At 43.7% G+C, this 19,882-nt stretch overlaps 1 protein-coding gene across 6 annotated transcripts in view; it reads left to right on the plus strand.

Annotated features, from left to right (window-relative positions):
- Positions 1 to 4,237: 4,237 nt before the first annotated feature.
- The window catches only part of ABLIM1 (actin binding LIM protein 1), a 127,252-nt gene continuing 111,607 nt past the window's right edge, over positions 4,238 to 19,882 (plus strand). For all 6 annotated transcript variants that reach the window (XM_088019906.1, XM_088019905.1, XM_088019908.1 and 3 more), the window contains exons 1-2: positions 4,238 to 4,359; positions 8,046 to 8,155. In XM_088019906.1, coding sequence (XP_087876032.1) covers positions 4,253 to 4,359; positions 8,046 to 8,155 — 217 coding nt within the window. In that variant the 5' untranslated portion in view covers positions 4,238 to 4,252. The remainder of the gene's footprint in view (positions 4,360 to 8,045; positions 8,156 to 19,882) is intronic.

The following is a 19,882-nucleotide window of genomic DNA, read 5'->3' on the forward strand; positions in this document are numbered from 1 at the left end:
ACCCCTTTGTCAAAGTGTAATTTTCAAAAGTTAAATATACGACACACATATAGAATGAACATGTAGCAAAGATTGATTTAATACCTTAATGAGGGAGCCAGCAGGATGGCAAAGCTGGTTCAAAGGAGAACCAAAGGAACAGGTTATAAAGGCATTCATGAAGGAATGTCAGGGTAAGATGTCAGGGTTAGGTGTAAACTGATTAGCAGTCCAATGGGACAACAACACCTGACAGAAATCATTTACATCTCCACTGGACAAAAATCTATAAGTTACCCTTACCTTTATAGGCTGGGCCTTTAATCCATAGTGAAGAGCTTGTCAAACACAAAGCCAGTGCCCTGGGTAATGAAATAATCCTTGTGTGAGCTGTTAATGCTCAGCAGGACATTGGAAGAACATGCTCCTCTCCCTTACCTTGTTTATAAGTTTTGGTTAATTTTTCTTAACTTACTATCTGAGTGACCTTCCACTTACATGAGGTTCCTGGAGTAGTCAGATTCGTAGAGATAGAAGTAGAATGGTGCTTGCCAGGGACGGAGGGAGGGAGAATGGGGAGTTAGTGTTGAACAGGGACAGAGCTTCAGTTTTGCAAGATGAAAAATGTTCTGTGGGTGGATGGTGGTGCTGGTTGCACAACAGTGCAAATACTTGATACCACTGAACTATACATTGAAAAATGATTAAGATGACAAGTTTTATGTTACATGTATTTTACCACAATTTTAAACAGTTAAATGAGCTGACACATAGGTATATGAAGAAAGACTTAACAATTCTTCAGCCTCATCCTACATCCTCATTACTAACTTAGTAGTCCTATGTTTGTGTTAACTTTTCCTTATTCATAAAAATATACGTAGGCCTTCTTTTAAAAAGGAGGTTATTAAAATTCTTTACTCTGTGACATTTGTTCTTTGCACTTAAGGATATATCAAGGACGGGCCTCTGGGTTATAGATATTGATCTAATCCATTCTCTTTAACACCAGCTCCATAGACTGGTTGTGCCATAATTTATTCAACTGTTGTTCTACTGATGGAAATTCAGTTGTCTCCAGTTGTGTTTTGTTTTGTTTGCCAGTGTAAACACTATTACTATAAAAATGTTATAATACAGGACAGTGAAGCTGCAGGCCAGGATCTCAGTGGTGACAACAAGAAGGCAGAGGAGGGAATTGTTCAGAGGAATGTTTTGTTAGGAAAATGGATTGGATTTAGGGGCGAGTTGAAAATTTTAGAGCAAGAGCAGAGAATGAATAGTGCTGGCGTGTTACTGAAAGAGGGAGTTGAAGAACAAGGTTATAGGGGGATGGCATAGAAGCAAGAGGGTAATGTTTGTTTCTAAAATGCCAGGCTTGGGGGGCCTGGGTGGCTCAGTTGGTAGACAACTGATTTTTGGTTTTGGCTCAGGTCATGATCTCACAGTCACTAGATCAAGCCCCTTGTTGGGCTCTGTGCTGAGCGTGGAGTCTGCTTGAGATTCTCTCTCTCCCTCTCTCTCTGCCCCTTCCCCCACACACATACGCTCCCTCTCTCTGTCTCTAAAAAATGCCAGGCTTAAGATAGGCATGCTGTCTGTGCCCACTGGGCAGCGAAAAATAAAGATCTAAGGCTTGGGGAAGACATCACAGATAGAGACATTGATCATAGTTGATCATAGACAAAGTCATAGTTGAAGCTATGGGAGTAGGGGAGATTTGTTCCTAGGGCAGCCTTATTCTAGAGGAAGGAGATAGCGTTCACGGCAGTTACCTGTGTTTAAGAGTCTGGCTAGGGAGACTGAGACGCTGTGATCCGAGAAGGAGGAGGAATGGCGAGTAAAGACCTTTACTGAGCCCTGCCTCTGAGACGTTCTTCAAACGGGGGTTTCCTTGTGTATGAACCACCAGAAACAATGGTACAATTGCGTAAGCCAATATGGGCCCCTGCTTTGAATTTATGGACTAGGCCAAATGAAATCTCAGAGGGGCAGAGTTCAATTGTAGTTTGACAACTCTCAACAGGAGTTACAAGGTCATTTTTTAAGACTACATTTTTTTAAGACTACATACATATAAACCAGGACTTAGAGGATACATCAGTGTCGCAATCCCTTGTGAAGCAGAACGTCTGCCCAGAGGTGCCCGTGGAAGCAGCGAATAACAGGGAATCTCTAAAACATTACAGTGAGTGCTGATGCTGTCTCCACAATCTACATTAGCTTAAAGATGACCCTGTTGCCACCACATCTTTTTATAAAGGATCTGTGAACTTTTAAACGTACCCATTGATTGGAGGAGGCAATAAAGGCAATTACTGGTAATCCAAATGCATTATTTTGTCCCTTCTCATGACTTTAAGAAATACCCGTGTTTGGAAAAGCAACAGAGTCATCAAAACTGCTGACGTCACTGAGGAGTGACATCCCGGGGAGCCTGCCAAGTTTGACGCTGGATTCAACTTAATTCACATGCTGTATTCTTAGTCATACCCTAGATACCATGGTCAAAGATTCCTGAAGAAGAATCCAAAGAAGTAAAGATGAGGACACTCACCATAAAGTGCTTTGTCATCTTGTGGGGAACTAAGATATGTTCTCTGGGTATTCTGTGACCCCCACCACCACCAGGGTTGTGTTTGTTGCTATTGAAGGAATTTGCAGTCCGAGTGCAGTCAGTCTGTACCCGCGTTCCCCCAACCTGCAGGACCCGTTTGTTAAGGAAGAAGCAGGTGTGTGCACAGTGGGGGCACTGGCAGGTTAGAGGAGGCAGCAGGTGGTGAACGAACTGTTTTCCAGGTAATGTGATCGGAGTCATATTTATAGGGTGGTCATTTTCAGGCGTGATGGACTCAGGCCATCATCTTGGGTTACTTGATTATAAATTGCAAAGAAGGAGGTCATAGCTGTGGAGTGTTGATGTAAACAAAGGCTGATGAATCCACATTGGAAGGCTTGTTTGTAGGTTCGGTGTCACCTTGAATATCTCTAATGCTTTGCAATAGGGAAGACTGCCAACAGAGGGTGGGAGAGTTGTCAAAGTATTCAGTCAGTACCTTACTGTGCCCAGCACCAGATCATCCAGAGGCATTGATGAGTCATGGAAACTAATTAGAGGAACACTGGAGGTGTTCCAGTAGGATTCTTAGGAAAGCAAGTTAGTGGTGGAGCTTGCCTTGCCCCTGCCCACTGGGTGCCTAGTCCAGCTGCTTGCAGGAAGAATCCGGGATTTTTTGCCTAAGGCCCTTAGGTATATAGGAGTCACCCAAGCCTGGGTATCGGGAGGGCAAGACTGGAGGTTCCCAGCTGTGTCTGCTGCTTCCCAGTCCTTTGGCAGTGGAAACGCTTTATTCTCAGGGTCTGCCTTAGGCTTTAGTTTTGGACAAGTTGTTGTGCCCTCCTCTGGTCTTGTCTGAACACGTAGGCCACGCCCAAGCTCCTGACACGCTGGGAACTTTGCCCTATCTCCATAATCCACGGCTGCACAGTTTCGAAAGAGACACCAAAATCCAGACACAGCAAGGCATTCCCTTTTGCAGGTACTGAGGTCCTGAATGACAGTTTTATCCTGGACACATTCCCTTTTCTTTCCTCTTTTGTCTGTTCATTTTTATCTCTCCCTGTAATATATAAATAATTGGCTTATCCTGTCTGCTGCCCACAGAGAAAATTAAACGTCCGAATTTTTCATAGCTATGGGAAAGTGTTTCCAAAGTGGGGAAAAAAATGGACATTGGACATTTCAGCTCCTGCTTTCCGTATAGTGGGAATTTATTACTCAGCTCAGTAATAGTCTTGGCCCAAACCAAGTAGTTGTGAGGGCAAGCAGTGGATACCTTTCCTAAATCACACTGCCGGGGATACCTTTGTTCATAACTGAGACAGCACATACCAAGGGCATCTTTCCATCAAAGACTGATTATCTCTGAATCTTAGACATACCACAAAAGTCATTGAGCCCCAGCCAATGGATTTTACTTGTATGTGAGATTGCATCGCTCCCAAAAGGAGGGAAACAGAAGGGGAGGGAGGCAACAGAGAACTCAGAGCCCAACAATAAATAGCTCTTTGTACCAGTCCCCTCCCCTAACCCCAAGCCACTGAGCTCATGGAGTAAGTTCCCAGCACGCAGGGGAAGGCAGCGCTGCCCAGCAGCTTAGCAGATGTTGACCAAAGGCGAACTTGTCTTTCCACAGTGTGCGGCTGTGACCTGGCACAAGGGGGCTTCTTCATAAAGAACGGGGAGTATCTCTGCACCCTGGACTACCAGAGGATGTATGGGACACGCTGCCACGGCTGTGGGGAGTTCGTGGAAGGAGAGGTGGTGACTGCCCTGGGCAAGACTTACCATCCCAACTGCTTTGCCTGTACCATCTGCAAGTAAGTGGTGCCTTCCCCCAACAGAGAAGTGCTGGGTTCTGCTCTTAAAGCCTGGGATGTACACCTTTTGTCTTGAGTTGCACTGTCTTGAAATATTCTTTTTCTGATGCACCCTTAGATTTTTTTTTAAAATGTTCCTATTGTTTTATCAGTCTTAGTCAAAAAGTCATTTAGTTGGGAAACTTTACACACGAGGTCCTCTACTAAATAATATGACTGATTTTAAGTGTCTTGAAACCAAGTGTGAAAGCAGCTCTGGGTCTTGAAACAGTTTGAGCAATGAAAACCTTAGGAGGAAATGGCATAACTGCTTGGAAGGATAAAGCTTCTTTGGAAGTATACGTTCATGTGTGTGTGTTTAAAATAGTCTCGTTTACTCTGTAGCAGAGCTGGGCAAACTCTGCCCCATGGCCCAAATTAGCCCCAATACCTGTCTTTGTAAATAAAGTTTTATTGGGACACAGTCACACCCATTTTTTCACATATGGCTGCTTATGGCTTCTTTTGAGCTACAGTGGCAGAGTTGAGCAGTCATGACAGACATCATATGATCCGCAAAGTCTAAAAAAAATACTTATAGTCTGAACTCTCGGGGGGAACAGTTGACCCACCCCTGCTCTCTAGGCTTCCATCCTCTAGCAAGGTTAAATCTTAACTGCACAAACCAGCTTGGTTAAAATGATCAGTCAGAGAGAAGCAGGGGAAAGTATGTGAAGTGTGAGTGGGGAAAGGTGGTGGTTTCATCGTTCTGTGTTTCGAATACTACACATTATAGAACTTAAGATGGCGTCGCTTGCGGCAACAAGGGGAGTCACCAGCAAGGCTCAGCTACTTTACTGATCTGTCCTAATCGGGCAGTCCCATTCTTTGGGTGTGCTGTTGCTGGCTGTGTGCTCCATTTTGCTGTAGCTTTGTAAAAATGACCGTTCAGAGGAGGTGTTTTGCTTTGTTTTTCAGCATTTCATGTTTCTAGGCCAGAGAGATGTAAACTCTAGAAAGGTAAACTTCATTCTATCTAATTAGCTAACAAGGTAATACTCACAGATGAACCATATGAGATTTAGATGGAGTATTCATCGTAAAATTATTGTAATAATATTTTATAGTTATTAGTCCATTTCTCAAGTATATCTTTTTAAATCCTAATTTTAAAATGCTGGATTCCTGAGCTGAAAATTTTCCTGTATTTAATCCAAAGTAAAGTTTCCTCTTGACCTCTCGCTTTGCAGGCTGTGGCCCACTGCCTGCTTAAAAGCCCTTGGCTGGCATTCGAGAGTCCCAAGTTCTAGTCCTGCTTCCTGGACTATGTGAATTAAGTTTTTCCACGGCAGTTGTTTCATCTGTAAGATAGGAGGCTGTGGACTAGATCCCAGTGATGCCCCAAACCAGGATGAGCAGTGGACTCCTCCCCTGGGGAAGGTCTCTTTACAAATGTCTGTTTCTAACATTTTCCCCCGAACTCTCCTGCTGATCTAGTAGTTTCTAGAGGGCTCCCAAGTATGGGGCTACTCAGCCAGGTTGGAAGGCCCTGGCCCAGGGCTCTAAGAGCCCTCCTGATTCTGGCTTTGAGAGATCATTGTTTTAAAGTCGGTGATGATGAATAAACGTCTATTAGTGATAGTCCTGTCTCCGACGTTTGGGCCAGCGAAGAGGTACTCACTGTTGTTAACTAGCATGCTGCTGCTGAAGATGATGATATTCTACCTGAAGTGGAGGCCTCCTTTATGGCTGACGACCTGCATTCATGTCGAATCTACGTTAACCCTCTTAGCAATTCCGTGAAGTCAGCCAGGAATTAGTGTTCCTAATTATGAGTGACTCTGGGTCTCAGAGTTGAAGGGACTTTCCCCAGACTAACACTGCAGGGCTAAGATTTGAACTCAGGTTTCCTGACTCCAAATCCAGTTTTCTTGATAACACATAGTCACACAAATGGCAGAAGGAAGTGAAGCCGTGTGGGCAGAGAACACAGTGGGCTGAAGGGGGAAAGAACTGAAGAGGGTCATTTATAAAATCACACAAGCCAAAGTTCAAAAGACCTGGCCCCATGTTAAGAACTGGACTCTGGTTTATCCGCTAGTGGATCCAGGTGGGATTCAAGTCTAAACATACAAACTTGGCTCGGAGGCAAGAGAGGAGGCTAGCGTGCATTGCAGGGTTTACACCTGAGAGTTAGGGCCTCCTTTAAATGCTGGGCCGCAGGTGCCCCAGGTGCCTCACTGGCCTCAACCTAGCCCTGGCTCCGATCAGAGGCAAAAAGCTTGTGGTTATGCTTCTGGCCCCCTAATTCCTGATGCCCCCTCACAGAGCAGACTGGGGCCTCGTTCGGGTTTCATGGATGAAGTAGTAGGCCCACTGGCATCCACCAAAGCACGATTTTTGATTGTTAAAGACAGAGAAGTCCTGTATTAGTGGATGCCACCTGCACCGCCTGGGGCCAGTCTCCCGAGTTGGTCAATCCAGGCAGGTCACTTAAGCTCTCCAGGCCTTATCTGAACAATGGAAAGTAACACAGCACCAGCACCCTGAGAGAAGAGAGGGCCTCAGCTCAGCACTTGTAAAAGGAGGGGGCGGGGGAGAGAGAACCTGTAACTCTCCTTGAGGACCAGCACAAAGCACATCTGTGGAGTTGTTTTAAGTCCAAATGTACTACCTGTGTGTGTGTTACGGTTAATTACCAACAGTTAGGCAGCTGAAGGGCCACTTAAAGGAGGGTTAGCAGCTGTGAAAGTAAAACTCCTGTCAAAGAGCCAGTGTTTGTTCCTAAGTAATTGCTTCTGACTCAGATGTGTGGGGATGTTTTGCTTGTGAGTTTTTAATTTCCTAACCAACAGAATCACAATTTGAAAGCTCATGTTAATGAAGACTATTGGCAAATTGCCAATTACAAGTAAGCAGACATGGAAATTGTCCTGTGAGTCTTTGTTAATGACTTTTCTTTTTGAAAAACTACCTGCCGCTGAACTGGCCAGAGAAGAAACGGGTAACACACATGCAGAGGCAATATTTTTGCAAACTGTTTGTTGTTGCGAGTGACGCAAAAGGAAATGATCTCTCTGAAAAGAAGTTAATAGTTTTGTGGGGGTTTTTTTTTTAAGTTTTTAGAAGCTAATCGTTTTTAAATAGGTATTTACAGCACTGTTGTATTTCTCCACCAGGGATTGCGCCTCCAGCACTGAAACACCCCGTTCACCCACTCAGATGTCCAGAACAAAGTCTCATTAGATGCACAAATACCACGTAGGTCTAGGGAAGTGAAGGAGTTAATGCTTGACCTGTAACCGGTTCTCCTGGGGAGGGGCCTTAAGCTTGAATAGGAATTTATGGCATTTAAAATATTTCTTCTTGAAGCGTTTTCCATTTGGAAAATGGAAAATTTTCCTGTGTGTACCTGGCTAGGTGACTTGTTGGAACAATCCCTCCACTAATGAGTAGAGGTAAATCATTCCATTTTACTGTCTGGTTGCTGGTAGAAGCAGTGCATTCTCCCTTCTCAAAATGAGGCATGTTTATTTGTTTGGACTATATCCAGCTGGCTGGCTTGGTTAATAAGACTGAATTTCAGACATTCTGGCTAGTGCTCCTCAAAGAAATGGAATGGCACCCGGGGGCAGCGAGCAGAAGGAGTAAGGAAAAGAAATTAAATTGCTGGAATAACCTTGAGGGCAATGTCTTTCTGTCTCCAGGCGCCCGTTTCCACCCGGAGACCGAGTCACGTTCAATGGGAGAGACTGCCTTTGCCAACTGTGCGCACAGCCGATGTCGTCCAGCCCTAAAGAAGCCACCTGCTCCAGCAGTAAGTGCCCCAGCCACCCGTTGACATGAGTTCCTCATAGCTCAAAGGTCGCTTAGGCAAGTGCCTTCTTCCTTCCTGTGAAGCTGTTAGCTAACGCTGAGCATAGTCGCGTCTAAGGCATTGCGATTGTAAAGCCTGACGCCTTCGCTAAAACCCGTGCAGTGAGAAGCATCTCCCTTCTGTCAAAAAGGCGTAAATACGATTGGACATCAAACTGTGCATTTTGAGAGTAAATGAAGGAAAAAGAATGATAAAACTTTCTGTGAGAAATGCCCATTCCCTCATCATGGTGGTTGAGATGTGCAGACATTTGGTGGTGAAGGGATTGATAGCTCTGTGTATTAAAAAAGCTGTCCCCACTGTGCCTAGGGCAAGTGCGGTGATTTATACTTAGCCTTAATTCTTTATATCTGTTATCCTTAAATATTTATTCACTTGGAGGGTTTCTGACACTTATTTATTGAACAGATAGTTTGCTGAGCACCTACAATGTGTGATGATGTTTGTACTGGAGATCCGGGAGTGAACAAAAACTCAGCATCCCCAGGAAGCTTACTTTCTAGCAGGAACAGGCAGACCATAAATGCAGACACCAAAATATCTAATATCTAAATTAAAGTAGGACGAAGATGCAGGGTAAAGGGGCTGCATTTATACGGGGCAGTCAAGGGAGACCTCTCTCAAAAGGTGACACTTAAGGAGAATCTGAAGTGTGGGAACAAGATATGTATGTGCCATGGAATTTGTCATTCTTTATAACGAGGTCTTGCGTGACCTGTGGGAATCCAGAGAAAACTAACTTGCTCCCAAACCTTCCCCCTGCGGACTTCCCTCATAGTGTCAGTTGCACTGTTTCTCCTAGTAGATAACATTAGGTAAGTCAGTTACCTTTTAAGTGAAATGTATTGTGATCTCTGGCACCAAACAATGAGGCTCTACTTCCATTTCCTCCCTGGGGGCATTAGGAAGTAGACCAGAGGTTTGCCTTGGTTTCTGTGGATTTTACCAATCTTTGGGAGATCTGCAACAAATTCCATTAAGTTCCTCCAGTCTCAGCACATAAGAATGAAATAAGCCACTTCTGCTCTGGAGGAGTTCTGTGCAAGCCATCGCAGTGATTCCAAATCTTTTTGTTAAAGAAGAAGAATCCTTATACCTTTGTTCAAAAAGAATGTTCTGACCAAAGCATTTGCATAGAGATTGGATTTGACCGTTGGGAGGAAAGAAGAAAATAGATGTATTAGTGCATCTTATTCAACACGACCGGATCCTTAGCATGTGAATTTATATGCTCTGCTGATAAATGCTAGCAGCCTGAATAGGGCAAGAGCTACAAAGTAAGGCCCAGTCCTAGACCTCTAGGAGGGTTTCAAGTGCTTCACGCTTCTTACCTACCCTGCCCCAAGCAGGTCACTGGGGAGGTGAGCTGGGGTGGGAATAGTCACCGCGCTGTGTAGGAGGGCCTACTTCGAAAGTACATTACCAAAAACTTTGGAGGAGTTTTTCAATCTAGTTAAGAAAAAGGATTTTGTGAATCCCAGGAAAGAATGATAGCTGCTAATAGGGGATCATGTCCAGAGGCCTATAATTGAAATGGCTATGTCCTTAAATTCTGTAGAGTCCTTTAGTCCAACTGTCTCTCTCTTTTTTTTTTTTTTAAGATTTTATTTATTTGACAGAGACACAGCGAGAGAGGGAACACAAGCAGGGGGAGTGGGAGAGGGAGAAGCAGGCTTCCCGCTGAGCAGGGAGCCCGACGCGGGGCTTGATCCCAGGACCCTGGGATCATGACCTGAGCCGAAGGCAGACGCCTAACGACTGAGCCACCCAGGCGCCCCCTCCCTCCTTTTTTTTTTTTAAGTAAACTCTACACCCAACGTGGGGCTTGAACTCACGACCCTGAGATCAAGAGTCACATGCTCTGCCGACAGAGCCAGCCCAGCACCCCATAACTTTCTTGATAGGTGAGGAATTTAGGGCCCACGGGCATACTTAAGGTCACAGAAGCTGTCCGTTAATAAGGCAGGATTACAGGCAAGTCTTTTGAGTCCTGGTTTTGGGCTCTCTTTTGTTTCATCTCATACTCTTCATTGTTTGATTTAAGAAACAGCAGTGGATCTTTTTAAAGGCTTCCTGTCCTGCCATGCATGCAATTTGGGAACAGGTTTTCTCCTCACAGCGTTACCGAAGTGGTTATTCCAATTTTTTTTAAACATGTTTTTGCTTTCACTGTATTTTCCATTTTATATGACATACGTGTTATGTACATAAGGAAAAAATAAAAATTTTAAGTGTAAAAATGTATCCTACCCAAATTCATGATATCTTCCATGCTATATGTAATAACAATTGCCTGTGCATACATTGTTGGACCAAATCCTATTTTCTCCTTTGCTCTCAATGGATGAAATCTCTTTTCTATGCAACTGTTTTGGTCCAAACAGTTTTATTTTCAACAAGTACTTGTCTATTTAGATCAGTACTCAAATAACATTTATGGGGCATGTGGGGTGTTAAAAAGGAGCTCTTATATATGGATGCACATATGCAAAATGCCCAAGCTGGGCAGGCACACAAATACTAGAGCAAGGGAATTCTCAGCAAGTTGCTGAAATTCACTGGAGCATAATTAGAAAACACTTGGTTGTTATTTGTAATTCCATGAGAATTGCCCTATACATGAAAACTATCCTGATGTGACTTTAATTCTTATTTTAAAAATGGCTGAAACTTGGCAAATTGCCCTAAAGCAAAACGAAAAATGAAGTGCCTCTTTGATACTGTTCACAGAGTCAGTGAAACATATCAGAGAGTCAAGGTCCTCTTTCTCCTTTGGGATGTTCTTTCAAAAACAAATTTGCTCTTAACTGCAATTTTATTTCACATTCCGCGGCTGGTTTCCCATCTTCACTGCCTAGAGGTGAAAGACAGTATGAGAGGAAGAGAAGTGAAGGGTGGTCAACAGATCTAAATCAGTGATGGGGTGAGAATTCACACAAAACAATGTCTGCTTGAGCTTCCTGGATAGAGGTGCGGTTTCTACAATAGCCGATCGGGAGCTACCCCATCTGTACTGCTCTGGCTTAAAGAGGACTCCCAGGGACGTGCCTGTGGCGTCACAGTGCTTCCTTCCACCATACAATCATTCCTTTAACCTTTATATGTAGTCTTCTTTATCAAGCACTCATACAGTGTTCACTGTGGGTCAGGTCCTATATAACTGGTCCACTAATTTTAACTCATTTAGTTCACAGAGCCACCCACTAGCTTGGTACTAAAACTATCTCCTTCTCACAGAAGAAGAAACAAAGGGCCATAGAGGTTAATTTGCCCAAGATTACACAGACGGTAAGCAGTGGAGCTGAGTTACAGACCCACGCTGTCTGGCTCCAGGTGCCATACCGATGTCCCTGATGTCTGTTTCACAAGGTGGGCGTCACTCTGCAGAGCCTCAAGCGATGGCCTGCCTTGTCCGCACATTTACCTGAGTGTCCTGCCTCCAAGGGCTGTGCCCTTTCTACACACCACAGCTGCCTTCCCTTTGTCGCCAGGTTTGATGAATGGAAACCACGAGGACGTTATTCCTGGAAACTACTTCCGTTAAAGATGATTGCCCCTGAATTAGTTAAAACTCTGGCGGCATCTGGTCTGATGCAATTTGAATTCAATAAGCAATAAACCTTCTATAACATGGAAATCATAGTAAAAATTACCTCAAAGGTTGTGATGAACATTAATTAAACTGCTTTCACTATTAAAAAAAATCAGTTGCCTATGCCCAGCTGATCCATACCTTAAAAATTGATGCCCAGGCGGCGCCTGGGTGGCTCAGTCAGTTAAGCATCTGCCTTTGGCTCAGGTCATGATCCCAGGGTCCTGGGATCGAGCCCTGCATCAGGCTCCCTGCTCAGCGGAGAGCCTGCTTCTCCCTCTCCCACTCCCCCTGCTTGTGTTCTCTCTCTCGCTGTGTCTCTCTCTGTCAAATAAATAAATAAAATCTTTAAAAAAAAAAAAAAATTGATGCCCAGAAAACGTTAAGTCCAACCAGAAGGTTATGGGCACTCCTCTAAAGCTCAGTTCTTCTCCGGTCTTTGCCAGCAGTTGAACTGGATTCCCATGGGATAAGGAGCCCTTCAATGGGGGAGATATGTGTGTGGCAACCTCGAGCGTAGGGAATCAGGGTTTGGATTGTCGTTTTCCCGCATGGCTCCTGTCTGTTTCAGGCACCTGAGCAGGAGTGGGCTGCTGTCCACAATTACCCTTTATATTTCAAAGGGTGTCTGACTAGTGTCTGATTGTGTGTGAGTTTGGTGGATTGACGTGATGACCACCCACACACAAACACATCCAAGCCCATCTTCCTCCTTCCTACCCCTCTGCACAGCATTGTCATTATTCCAACTGCAATTGGACCTCCTACAGGTATCAGGGCAAATGCTCTACTTGGCCTGAATTTAAATCATTTCAGATAAAGAATCATGTGCATGCTTTCAAAGGGGAGGAAGAACTTTTCTATTATTTTATGTTTCTTTTTATAGTTGCAAGATAATTTTTATTTTATCTTTATATTCCCTCCCAAAAAATCATCTGCAGGTTGAGTGGGATTTGTCTGCAGAGACACCTAACAGTGGGTGGGGTGGTGATGCTCTGATGCTGGTGTCTGAGTGCCCTGGGTCAGGCTCCAGCTCTGCCACTTGCTGGCATTCTCTTTACCTTTCCAGCTTCCCTTGCCTTATCTGTAAAATGGGATGGTAATCATTACCTTGTAGGATTAAATGAGGACATGTATGGAAATGCTGTATACTTATAAAAAAGATAACTTACTGTTCAGGAATTAATTTTTGAGTGTTTGTGTAAGACCATTACTGCTTCCTGTGCCTCTGCTTTTTTCACTCTCCTGTTCATGACAGTTGTCTTTATCTGCTCCTGTGATATTTTTCACCAGTATAAAAACCAATGAAGGCAGAACACATCCACACATTATAGCCCATGGATTGTTGGAGTTTGACTCATGGGGCTGGGTTTTATGGCAGGGTTTCCAACACCAGATCTGCTTCTCCTTATTTGGACACTTTCTTCCTGTGGGAGAGGATGTATGGGTTTCAGACAGGCTGTGGCTGGTTCTGATCCCAGTTCCACCATGCACAAGCTGAGTGGCCTCGAGAACTCAATCTCTGCCTCCATTTCTTTGCCTACAAAATGGGAAACAATAATAGTTTGTTTTTCAATGGGCTGTTGGCGGGGATTTGTGTGAGTAATGTGTTTGAAAGATTCGTGACGTCTAATAAGCTCATCTGTACATTAACCATTATTCTTTATGGAAGTTACAAGACTAGAACTTGAGCTTAGAGATATTTAGAACCAGAAAGGAACAAAAGAAGAAAGCATAGCATGATGGTTAAAAAGATGGCCTCTAGGGGCGCCTGGGTGGCTCAGTCGGTTAAGCGTCTGCCTTGGGCTCAGGTCATGATCCCAGGGTCCTGGGATCGAGCCCCGCATCGGGCTCCCTGCTCAGCAGGAAGCTTGCTTCTTCCTACTCCCCCTGCTTGTGACCTCTCTCTGTCAAATAAATAAATAAAATCTTAAAAAAAGAAGATGGCCTCTACATGTCAGAAAGCCTGGGTCAGAATCCTAATCCTCCCTCCTCCTAGCCAGGGAGCCTCGGGCAAATTATCTGATGGTTTAGAATCTTACCGCCCTCATCTAAAAATTGGAAAATAACTACTTCCAAGGGTTGTAATGAGAGGTGAATGAGATACTGCAAGAGAGGACAGTCTAAATGTGGAGAGGGTTCTCAGAAAAGTGGTACAGGGGAAACATGAATAAACCAAAGGCTTTGTTGTTCAGTGTCCTGAGACATAAAGCTGGAAAGATAGAGTGACAGGGCCAGGGCTCAGGAGCCCTTGAGGAGTTTGACAGCGTGGAGCTCCTGAGGATAGCTTTTAATCTGGAGGATGACCAGATGAAAGCCATGTTCTAGAAAGATTAAGGTGGTAATGGTGGTAATGCTATGCAAAATCAATGGTTTGGGATCAGGAATCGGTTGGGGAGATCACTGATTGTGGGCAGAGGTAATAGCAGAGAGAAAAGTTGAAGAAAGTGAATGTCCAAGAAAGACTATAGGATGTCATTCTTTCATTCATTCCACAAACATTTCTTTGAGTATCAATGATGTTTCAGCCACCAGCCAAATTCTTTATAGTTAACATAATATATTACTGTGAGACAGTTGTCACAACTAAGAAACCAACATTGGTATGTAACCCATTGCATTTTAGTTGTGTAGATGTGTGCCCACCTCTACCATCAAGATAATGACCTCATTAATATAAGGACCCTATTTTCTCTCTCTTTCCCAAGGTCTAGCACAGAAAGCCCTACATCATTCTGGAAATTGAATCAAAGCCATCTCTTTCTCTAAGTGGGCTAATAACCATCTTCTCTTTTTAGTGGGTCTGGGTATTCACTGTAAAATAATACAGATATTACAGAAAAGTTCAAAGAAGGAGATAAAAATCACCTGAAATCTCATCACCAAGAGAGCATGTCTATGAACATTTTGGTGAACATTCTTCTGGATTTTGCTAAGTGCTATAGATGTGTACAGCTTTACATAAATTCTTCCCATAGCATTCTGTTCACTTATCTTCTTTTCAAAAATCATTTATTGTTTTGAGTGTCACACAAAAGACTGAAAACCTTGGGGCGCCTGGGTGGCTCAGTTGGTTAAACCGCTGCCTTCGGCTCAGGTCATGATCCCAGGGTCCTGGGATCGAGCCCCACATCGGGCTCCCTGCTCATGTAGGAAGCCTGCTTCTCCCTCTGCCTGCCACTCCCCCTGCTTGTGCTCTCTCCCTCTCTCTCGCTCTCTCTCTCTCTGTGTCAAATAAATAAATAAAATCTTTAAAAAAAAAAAAAGACTGAAAACCTTGAATTTGCTTAGGCCCCTTGGCAACAGGGCCCAACCACCGGTGTCTTGGCCAGAGCTGTGCTTTGCATTTCTATTAAGGCAATGATTACACTGTACTTGTGCTAGTTCTTTGCATGTTTATCTCTCCCACCAGACTATGAGCTACTTAATAACAAGGACTGTATATATATTTTTTGGTCCTCATGAATCTCACTGTGCACACAGCAAGTACACGAATGTTCATTTAATGAGTGAATTGATGCCATCCCTGGAGGGCCTTTGAGGGACTAAATCTCAGCTCCCAGGTCCAGAATGTTCAGTTCCAACTACTGTTTGAATGAGTGAGTGAAGAAGAAGAATGAAGATGGCTGTTGTGGTTTTGTGAAATCATAAAGGCACAGCTCAGGTGCATGGGCAGTAAGGGGGATTGGCATGTTTAAAATCACCTTTATTTTCTTATTTACCAGATTTCTCCCTTATTTAATAAAAAGGGAAGCAGTTATTGCTTCAGATAAATTTGTTGATGACAGTATCACAGATTGGTGTTTTGTTTTGTTTTAAAGATTTTATTTATTTATTTATTTATTTGACAGAGAGAGAGAGAGAGAGAGAGAGCACAAGCAGGGGGAGCTGCAAGCAGAGGGAGAGGGAGAAGCAGACTCCCAGCTGAGCAGGGAGCCCAATGCAGGACTCGATCCCAGGACGCTGGGATCATGACCTGGGCCAAAGGCAGACACTTAATCCAACTGAGTCACCCAGGTGCCCCATGTTTTTTGTTTTGTTTTAAGTAGAAGTGCCAAGGAAGGTATTTCCCCAACTTGAAGTGTGAAGTTGGAGGAAGGGCTCACCACTCTGGGCATCTCAGGTGCAAGTCCCTGGCCTGGAGGGGCAGGGATCTAACCTGGTGTGTCAGTTCCAATACTGTGGTGCAGGCTGTGGAGTAGCGTGTTGAGAGAGTTTGGAATTTATACAGTAGCCAGAAGGTCATTGCAGAGCAACCTTAATATGCAGATTTTTTTCACACTGAAATCCATAACAATTGTGAGTCAGACATAAAGGTCCCAGAGTGACACGTTTTTTTCACTTCATAGACTTGATCGATCGTCTCAGTTGTAGGAAAGGAACAAAAGTTTCTGCTTTAATAGGGAATGGGTATGATTTATGGGGAAGAAAGTACAAGTGAATACAAAAAGTGCCTTAGCGAATGGAAAGTTAATGACATTTTGTTATTTGCTTTGTTTCACTAGACATGCCTCTTACATAATAAGACCCACACCTTCTAACAACATAGCGGTAAAATTAGGATTTTAATGATTGGACCAGCATTCTTCAGTTGAATTTTAGTTTTTCAGTAGCAGTAAAAATCTATGTTTATCAAGAGTTGTATGGCCCAAAGATGGTCCCAGAAGGATATTTGAGAAACTGCTATTACTTGTCCCCAGCAGGGAGGAGAGAAGGAAATTATTTTTACTATATGAAAAAAAATTTAACTGTGTATATATGAATTGCCTATTTAAAACAAAAGTAGATTACAAATAAAATAATGTGGGGCGCCGGGTGGCTCAGTCTGTTAAGCATCTGCCTTTGGCTCAGCTCATGATCCCAGGGTCTTAGGATTGAGCCCCAGTCCCGCTCCCTGCTCAGGAGGAGAGTCTGCTTCTCCCTCTCCCACTCCCCCTGCTTGTGCTTGCGCTCTCTGTCAAATAATAAATAAAACCTTTTTTAAAAAATAAAATAATGCTAATTTTACAAAATAAAATGAAAGGTCTATTCCAGACTAAAGTCTGGTGCACTTTGCCCTTTCTGTGACCTTCAGTGTGTGCATATTAAGTGTTTGGTCACATGATGAAAGTCCTGAATGGACTTTCTAACCCTTCTCTTCTTCCTGTCTCTGGAAGGGAGTTAATGAGCTGATGTTTGCTAATGAGTATAGAACCTGAGAAACTTGTCGTTGAGCTCAAGTGTGATTTCCCCTTTGTCAAGAGCTCATGCATGCTGAGTGACCATAGCCAGTTAAACATTTATCATACAACTCTTCAACAGGTTAAAGTTTACTACTAAATTAGGGAAGCAAGAACATTAACCCTTCTTGGTACATTTTTTCATTGAAGTGTAGTTCACATAACACAACGAACCATTTTAATGTGAACATTCTAGTACATTCACCAGGTTGTAGAACCACAACCTCTATCTAGTTCCAAAACGTTTTCATCCCCCCAAAAGAAAACCCCATGCCCATAAAGCAGCTACTCCCTATTCCCTCCTCCCAGTCCCTGGCAACTACCAATCTGCTTCCATTTCTGCATATTTACAGATTCTGAATATTTCATATAAATGGAATACATAAGTAGCCCTTTGTGTCTGTCTTCTCCCACTTAGCATGTTTTCAAGGTTCACACAGGTTGTAGCATATATCAGTACTCCATTCCTTTTTATGACTGAATAATATTCCATTGTGTGGATAAAACATAATTTGTTTATCCATTCATCTGAATGAACCTTTAGGTCACATCCATCTTTTGGCTGTTATGAATAGTGCTGATGTGCATATGCATGGACAAGTATTGGTTTGAGTCCCCTGCTTTTAATTCATTTGGTCCTGGTACAGTTTTAAGAGGGGTTTGCCAAGGGCTATCCCAAATCTCAAAAGCAGGGACTACCAATTTTCTGAATCTCCCCCAGAAACTGTTGGGCTGGTGTCCACTGATGTTCACCATGTGGCACGCTTTGGCATGAGCGCCACTGAATGGCCTCAGGTAGCAGCCTTCATTTGGGGCACCTGCCTGCTCCCTTTCCTGCTCTTCCTTCCTCCCTCTTTTCTACCTGTTTTCCTCCTCCATTGGTGGCCATAACTTGAGCAGAGGACTACTTAGTCCTGCGGGTAGAAGTCTGACCCCCAGTTTTTTCCCTTCTCCAGTAGAGTATCTGCAGTGCTGAGGACTCAGGTTTTGAACTTCAGACTTGTTAGCTCTGTCTTCCTGCACAAATACATGTAACAGTTGCCCTTTTGAGGGATGGCTCAGGGATCAAGCAATGTTTACGAGGCATATCTGGATTATACACGGTAAGAAGAAAGAAGAACTACTCCAAGCCCACAGAGACATGTGGGTGGAGCCGTGTGCTAGGTGCATAGTCATTCACTCTATCCTGTGGGAGGCCCCATGGCAAGGATGCCCAGTGCACTGAGGCTATGGCCTGAACTCCTCACCCATGCAGGTTGGGAATCAGTCTCCTTGAGGCTTCCATGTGACCACAGCCTTTTCCAAGACCATCCCATGATTGGGCGGTATCTGGCTTTGTTTCCATGACTCCCAGCTTCTTCTTGCTGTCCTGGTGGCATTTTCAGTCAAAAGAGAATCCTACTTTTGATCCCTGGTGAATCTCTGTGATGTGTGCATCATCAGAAATGATGCTGAGCAACCATGTGAAGCAAATACAGCCTGACAATTGTAGGGGGTGGGGCCCGAAAAGTAGCTTTGGGGCCTGTCCTCCACCGGCTGGGCTTTTGAAATTGTTAGTTGGGTATTTGGCAGTTGTGATTGTACTTATTATGATGGTGGTTTATTCCATGAATGTAGCCTGCCTCCACTTTTTAGTTATGGTTCTAGAAACATGCACATGAACATGTCTGCGCACACACACACACACACACATACACACACACACAGAGTTCTCCTTGATAGGACCTTAAACCTGAAAATGAAAGCAGATGACAAAAATAGTGCTAATGTTTTATGCTAATATTTTTTATTTCCCATCAGATAATCTCATCACATCTCCAAGAAGTACAAGCATGTTATAATTTTTATCTGTGATTTATTTGAGAGAGAGAGAGAGCAGGGGAAGGAGCCGAGGGAAAGGGATAAGCAGACTCCATGCTGAGCGTGGAACCCGGTGCAGGGCTTGATCCCATGACCCTGAGATCATGACCTGAGCTGAAATCAAGAGTCAGACACTCAGCCGACTGAGCCACCCGGGCGCTCCAGCGTGTTAGAATTTTTATTTGTAGTTTATTTGTAGTTCAGAGAGTAGAAGAGTTCAGTATTCAAACTGCTGCCCTTATAAAGCTCCAGAAAGAGGTCAGGAGATTCTTATGCAAGGCAGTGGACACTGCCTTTAAGCAGATGTTAATGTTCCCAGCTTTTGTCAGTTTTCAATATCCTTTCCAAAGTACACGTTCTGTTCCATAACGTATAGTCTTAAGTATCTGGCATCCTCACTGCGTATAAGGCCCCCATATCATTCACCCTTTTGCAAGCAGGTCATGGGAGACTCAGTGAGAAATAAGGCCTGTTGGAATCAATATCAAGTCCAGTGCTGGGGGCTGTGGCATGTTTATGGGCCATTCAAAGCCATCATCCAAAGGCAACTGGCAGAGATTCTCAGACTCTCCATTCTCATGCTTTCAGGGTGCAGGTCTGGGTTGGTACCAAGTCCATGACAGACTGTCTTCTATTTCTTTGATGTTTATCATCCCGCCTAACGGCATTAGCCATGCAATTCCTGCGTGGTGATTTCATAGTCAGTTAATGCAAAGGAAAGGCAAACAATCTGGCTCCTTTTAATTTTCCATTCAGATCCTGGTCATGAATATGGGAAAAACACACAATACTAGTTGAAGGAGAGGACTTCTTGACCTTGAGAATTCATAATAACTCCTAACAGAATTCTGTGAGTACTGGTTTAGGGATTAGAATTGGAAGTTTCAAATGTGTAAATGGTCTATATTTATAAAAATTATGACCAGTGTAGCTGAAATTCTGCAAGTATATACGATACACAGTTTAAAAGAAGGGAAGATGGGATTTGGAGGACTT

This window comes from Eumetopias jubatus, unplaced genomic scaffold (assembly GCF_037043125.1).
Source record: "Eumetopias jubatus isolate StellerSeaLion01/CBP00866 unplaced genomic scaffold, mEumJub1_p1.0 scaffold_17, whole genome shotgun sequence".
Taxonomy (NCBI): domain Eukaryota; kingdom Metazoa; phylum Chordata; class Mammalia; order Carnivora; family Otariidae; genus Eumetopias; species Eumetopias jubatus.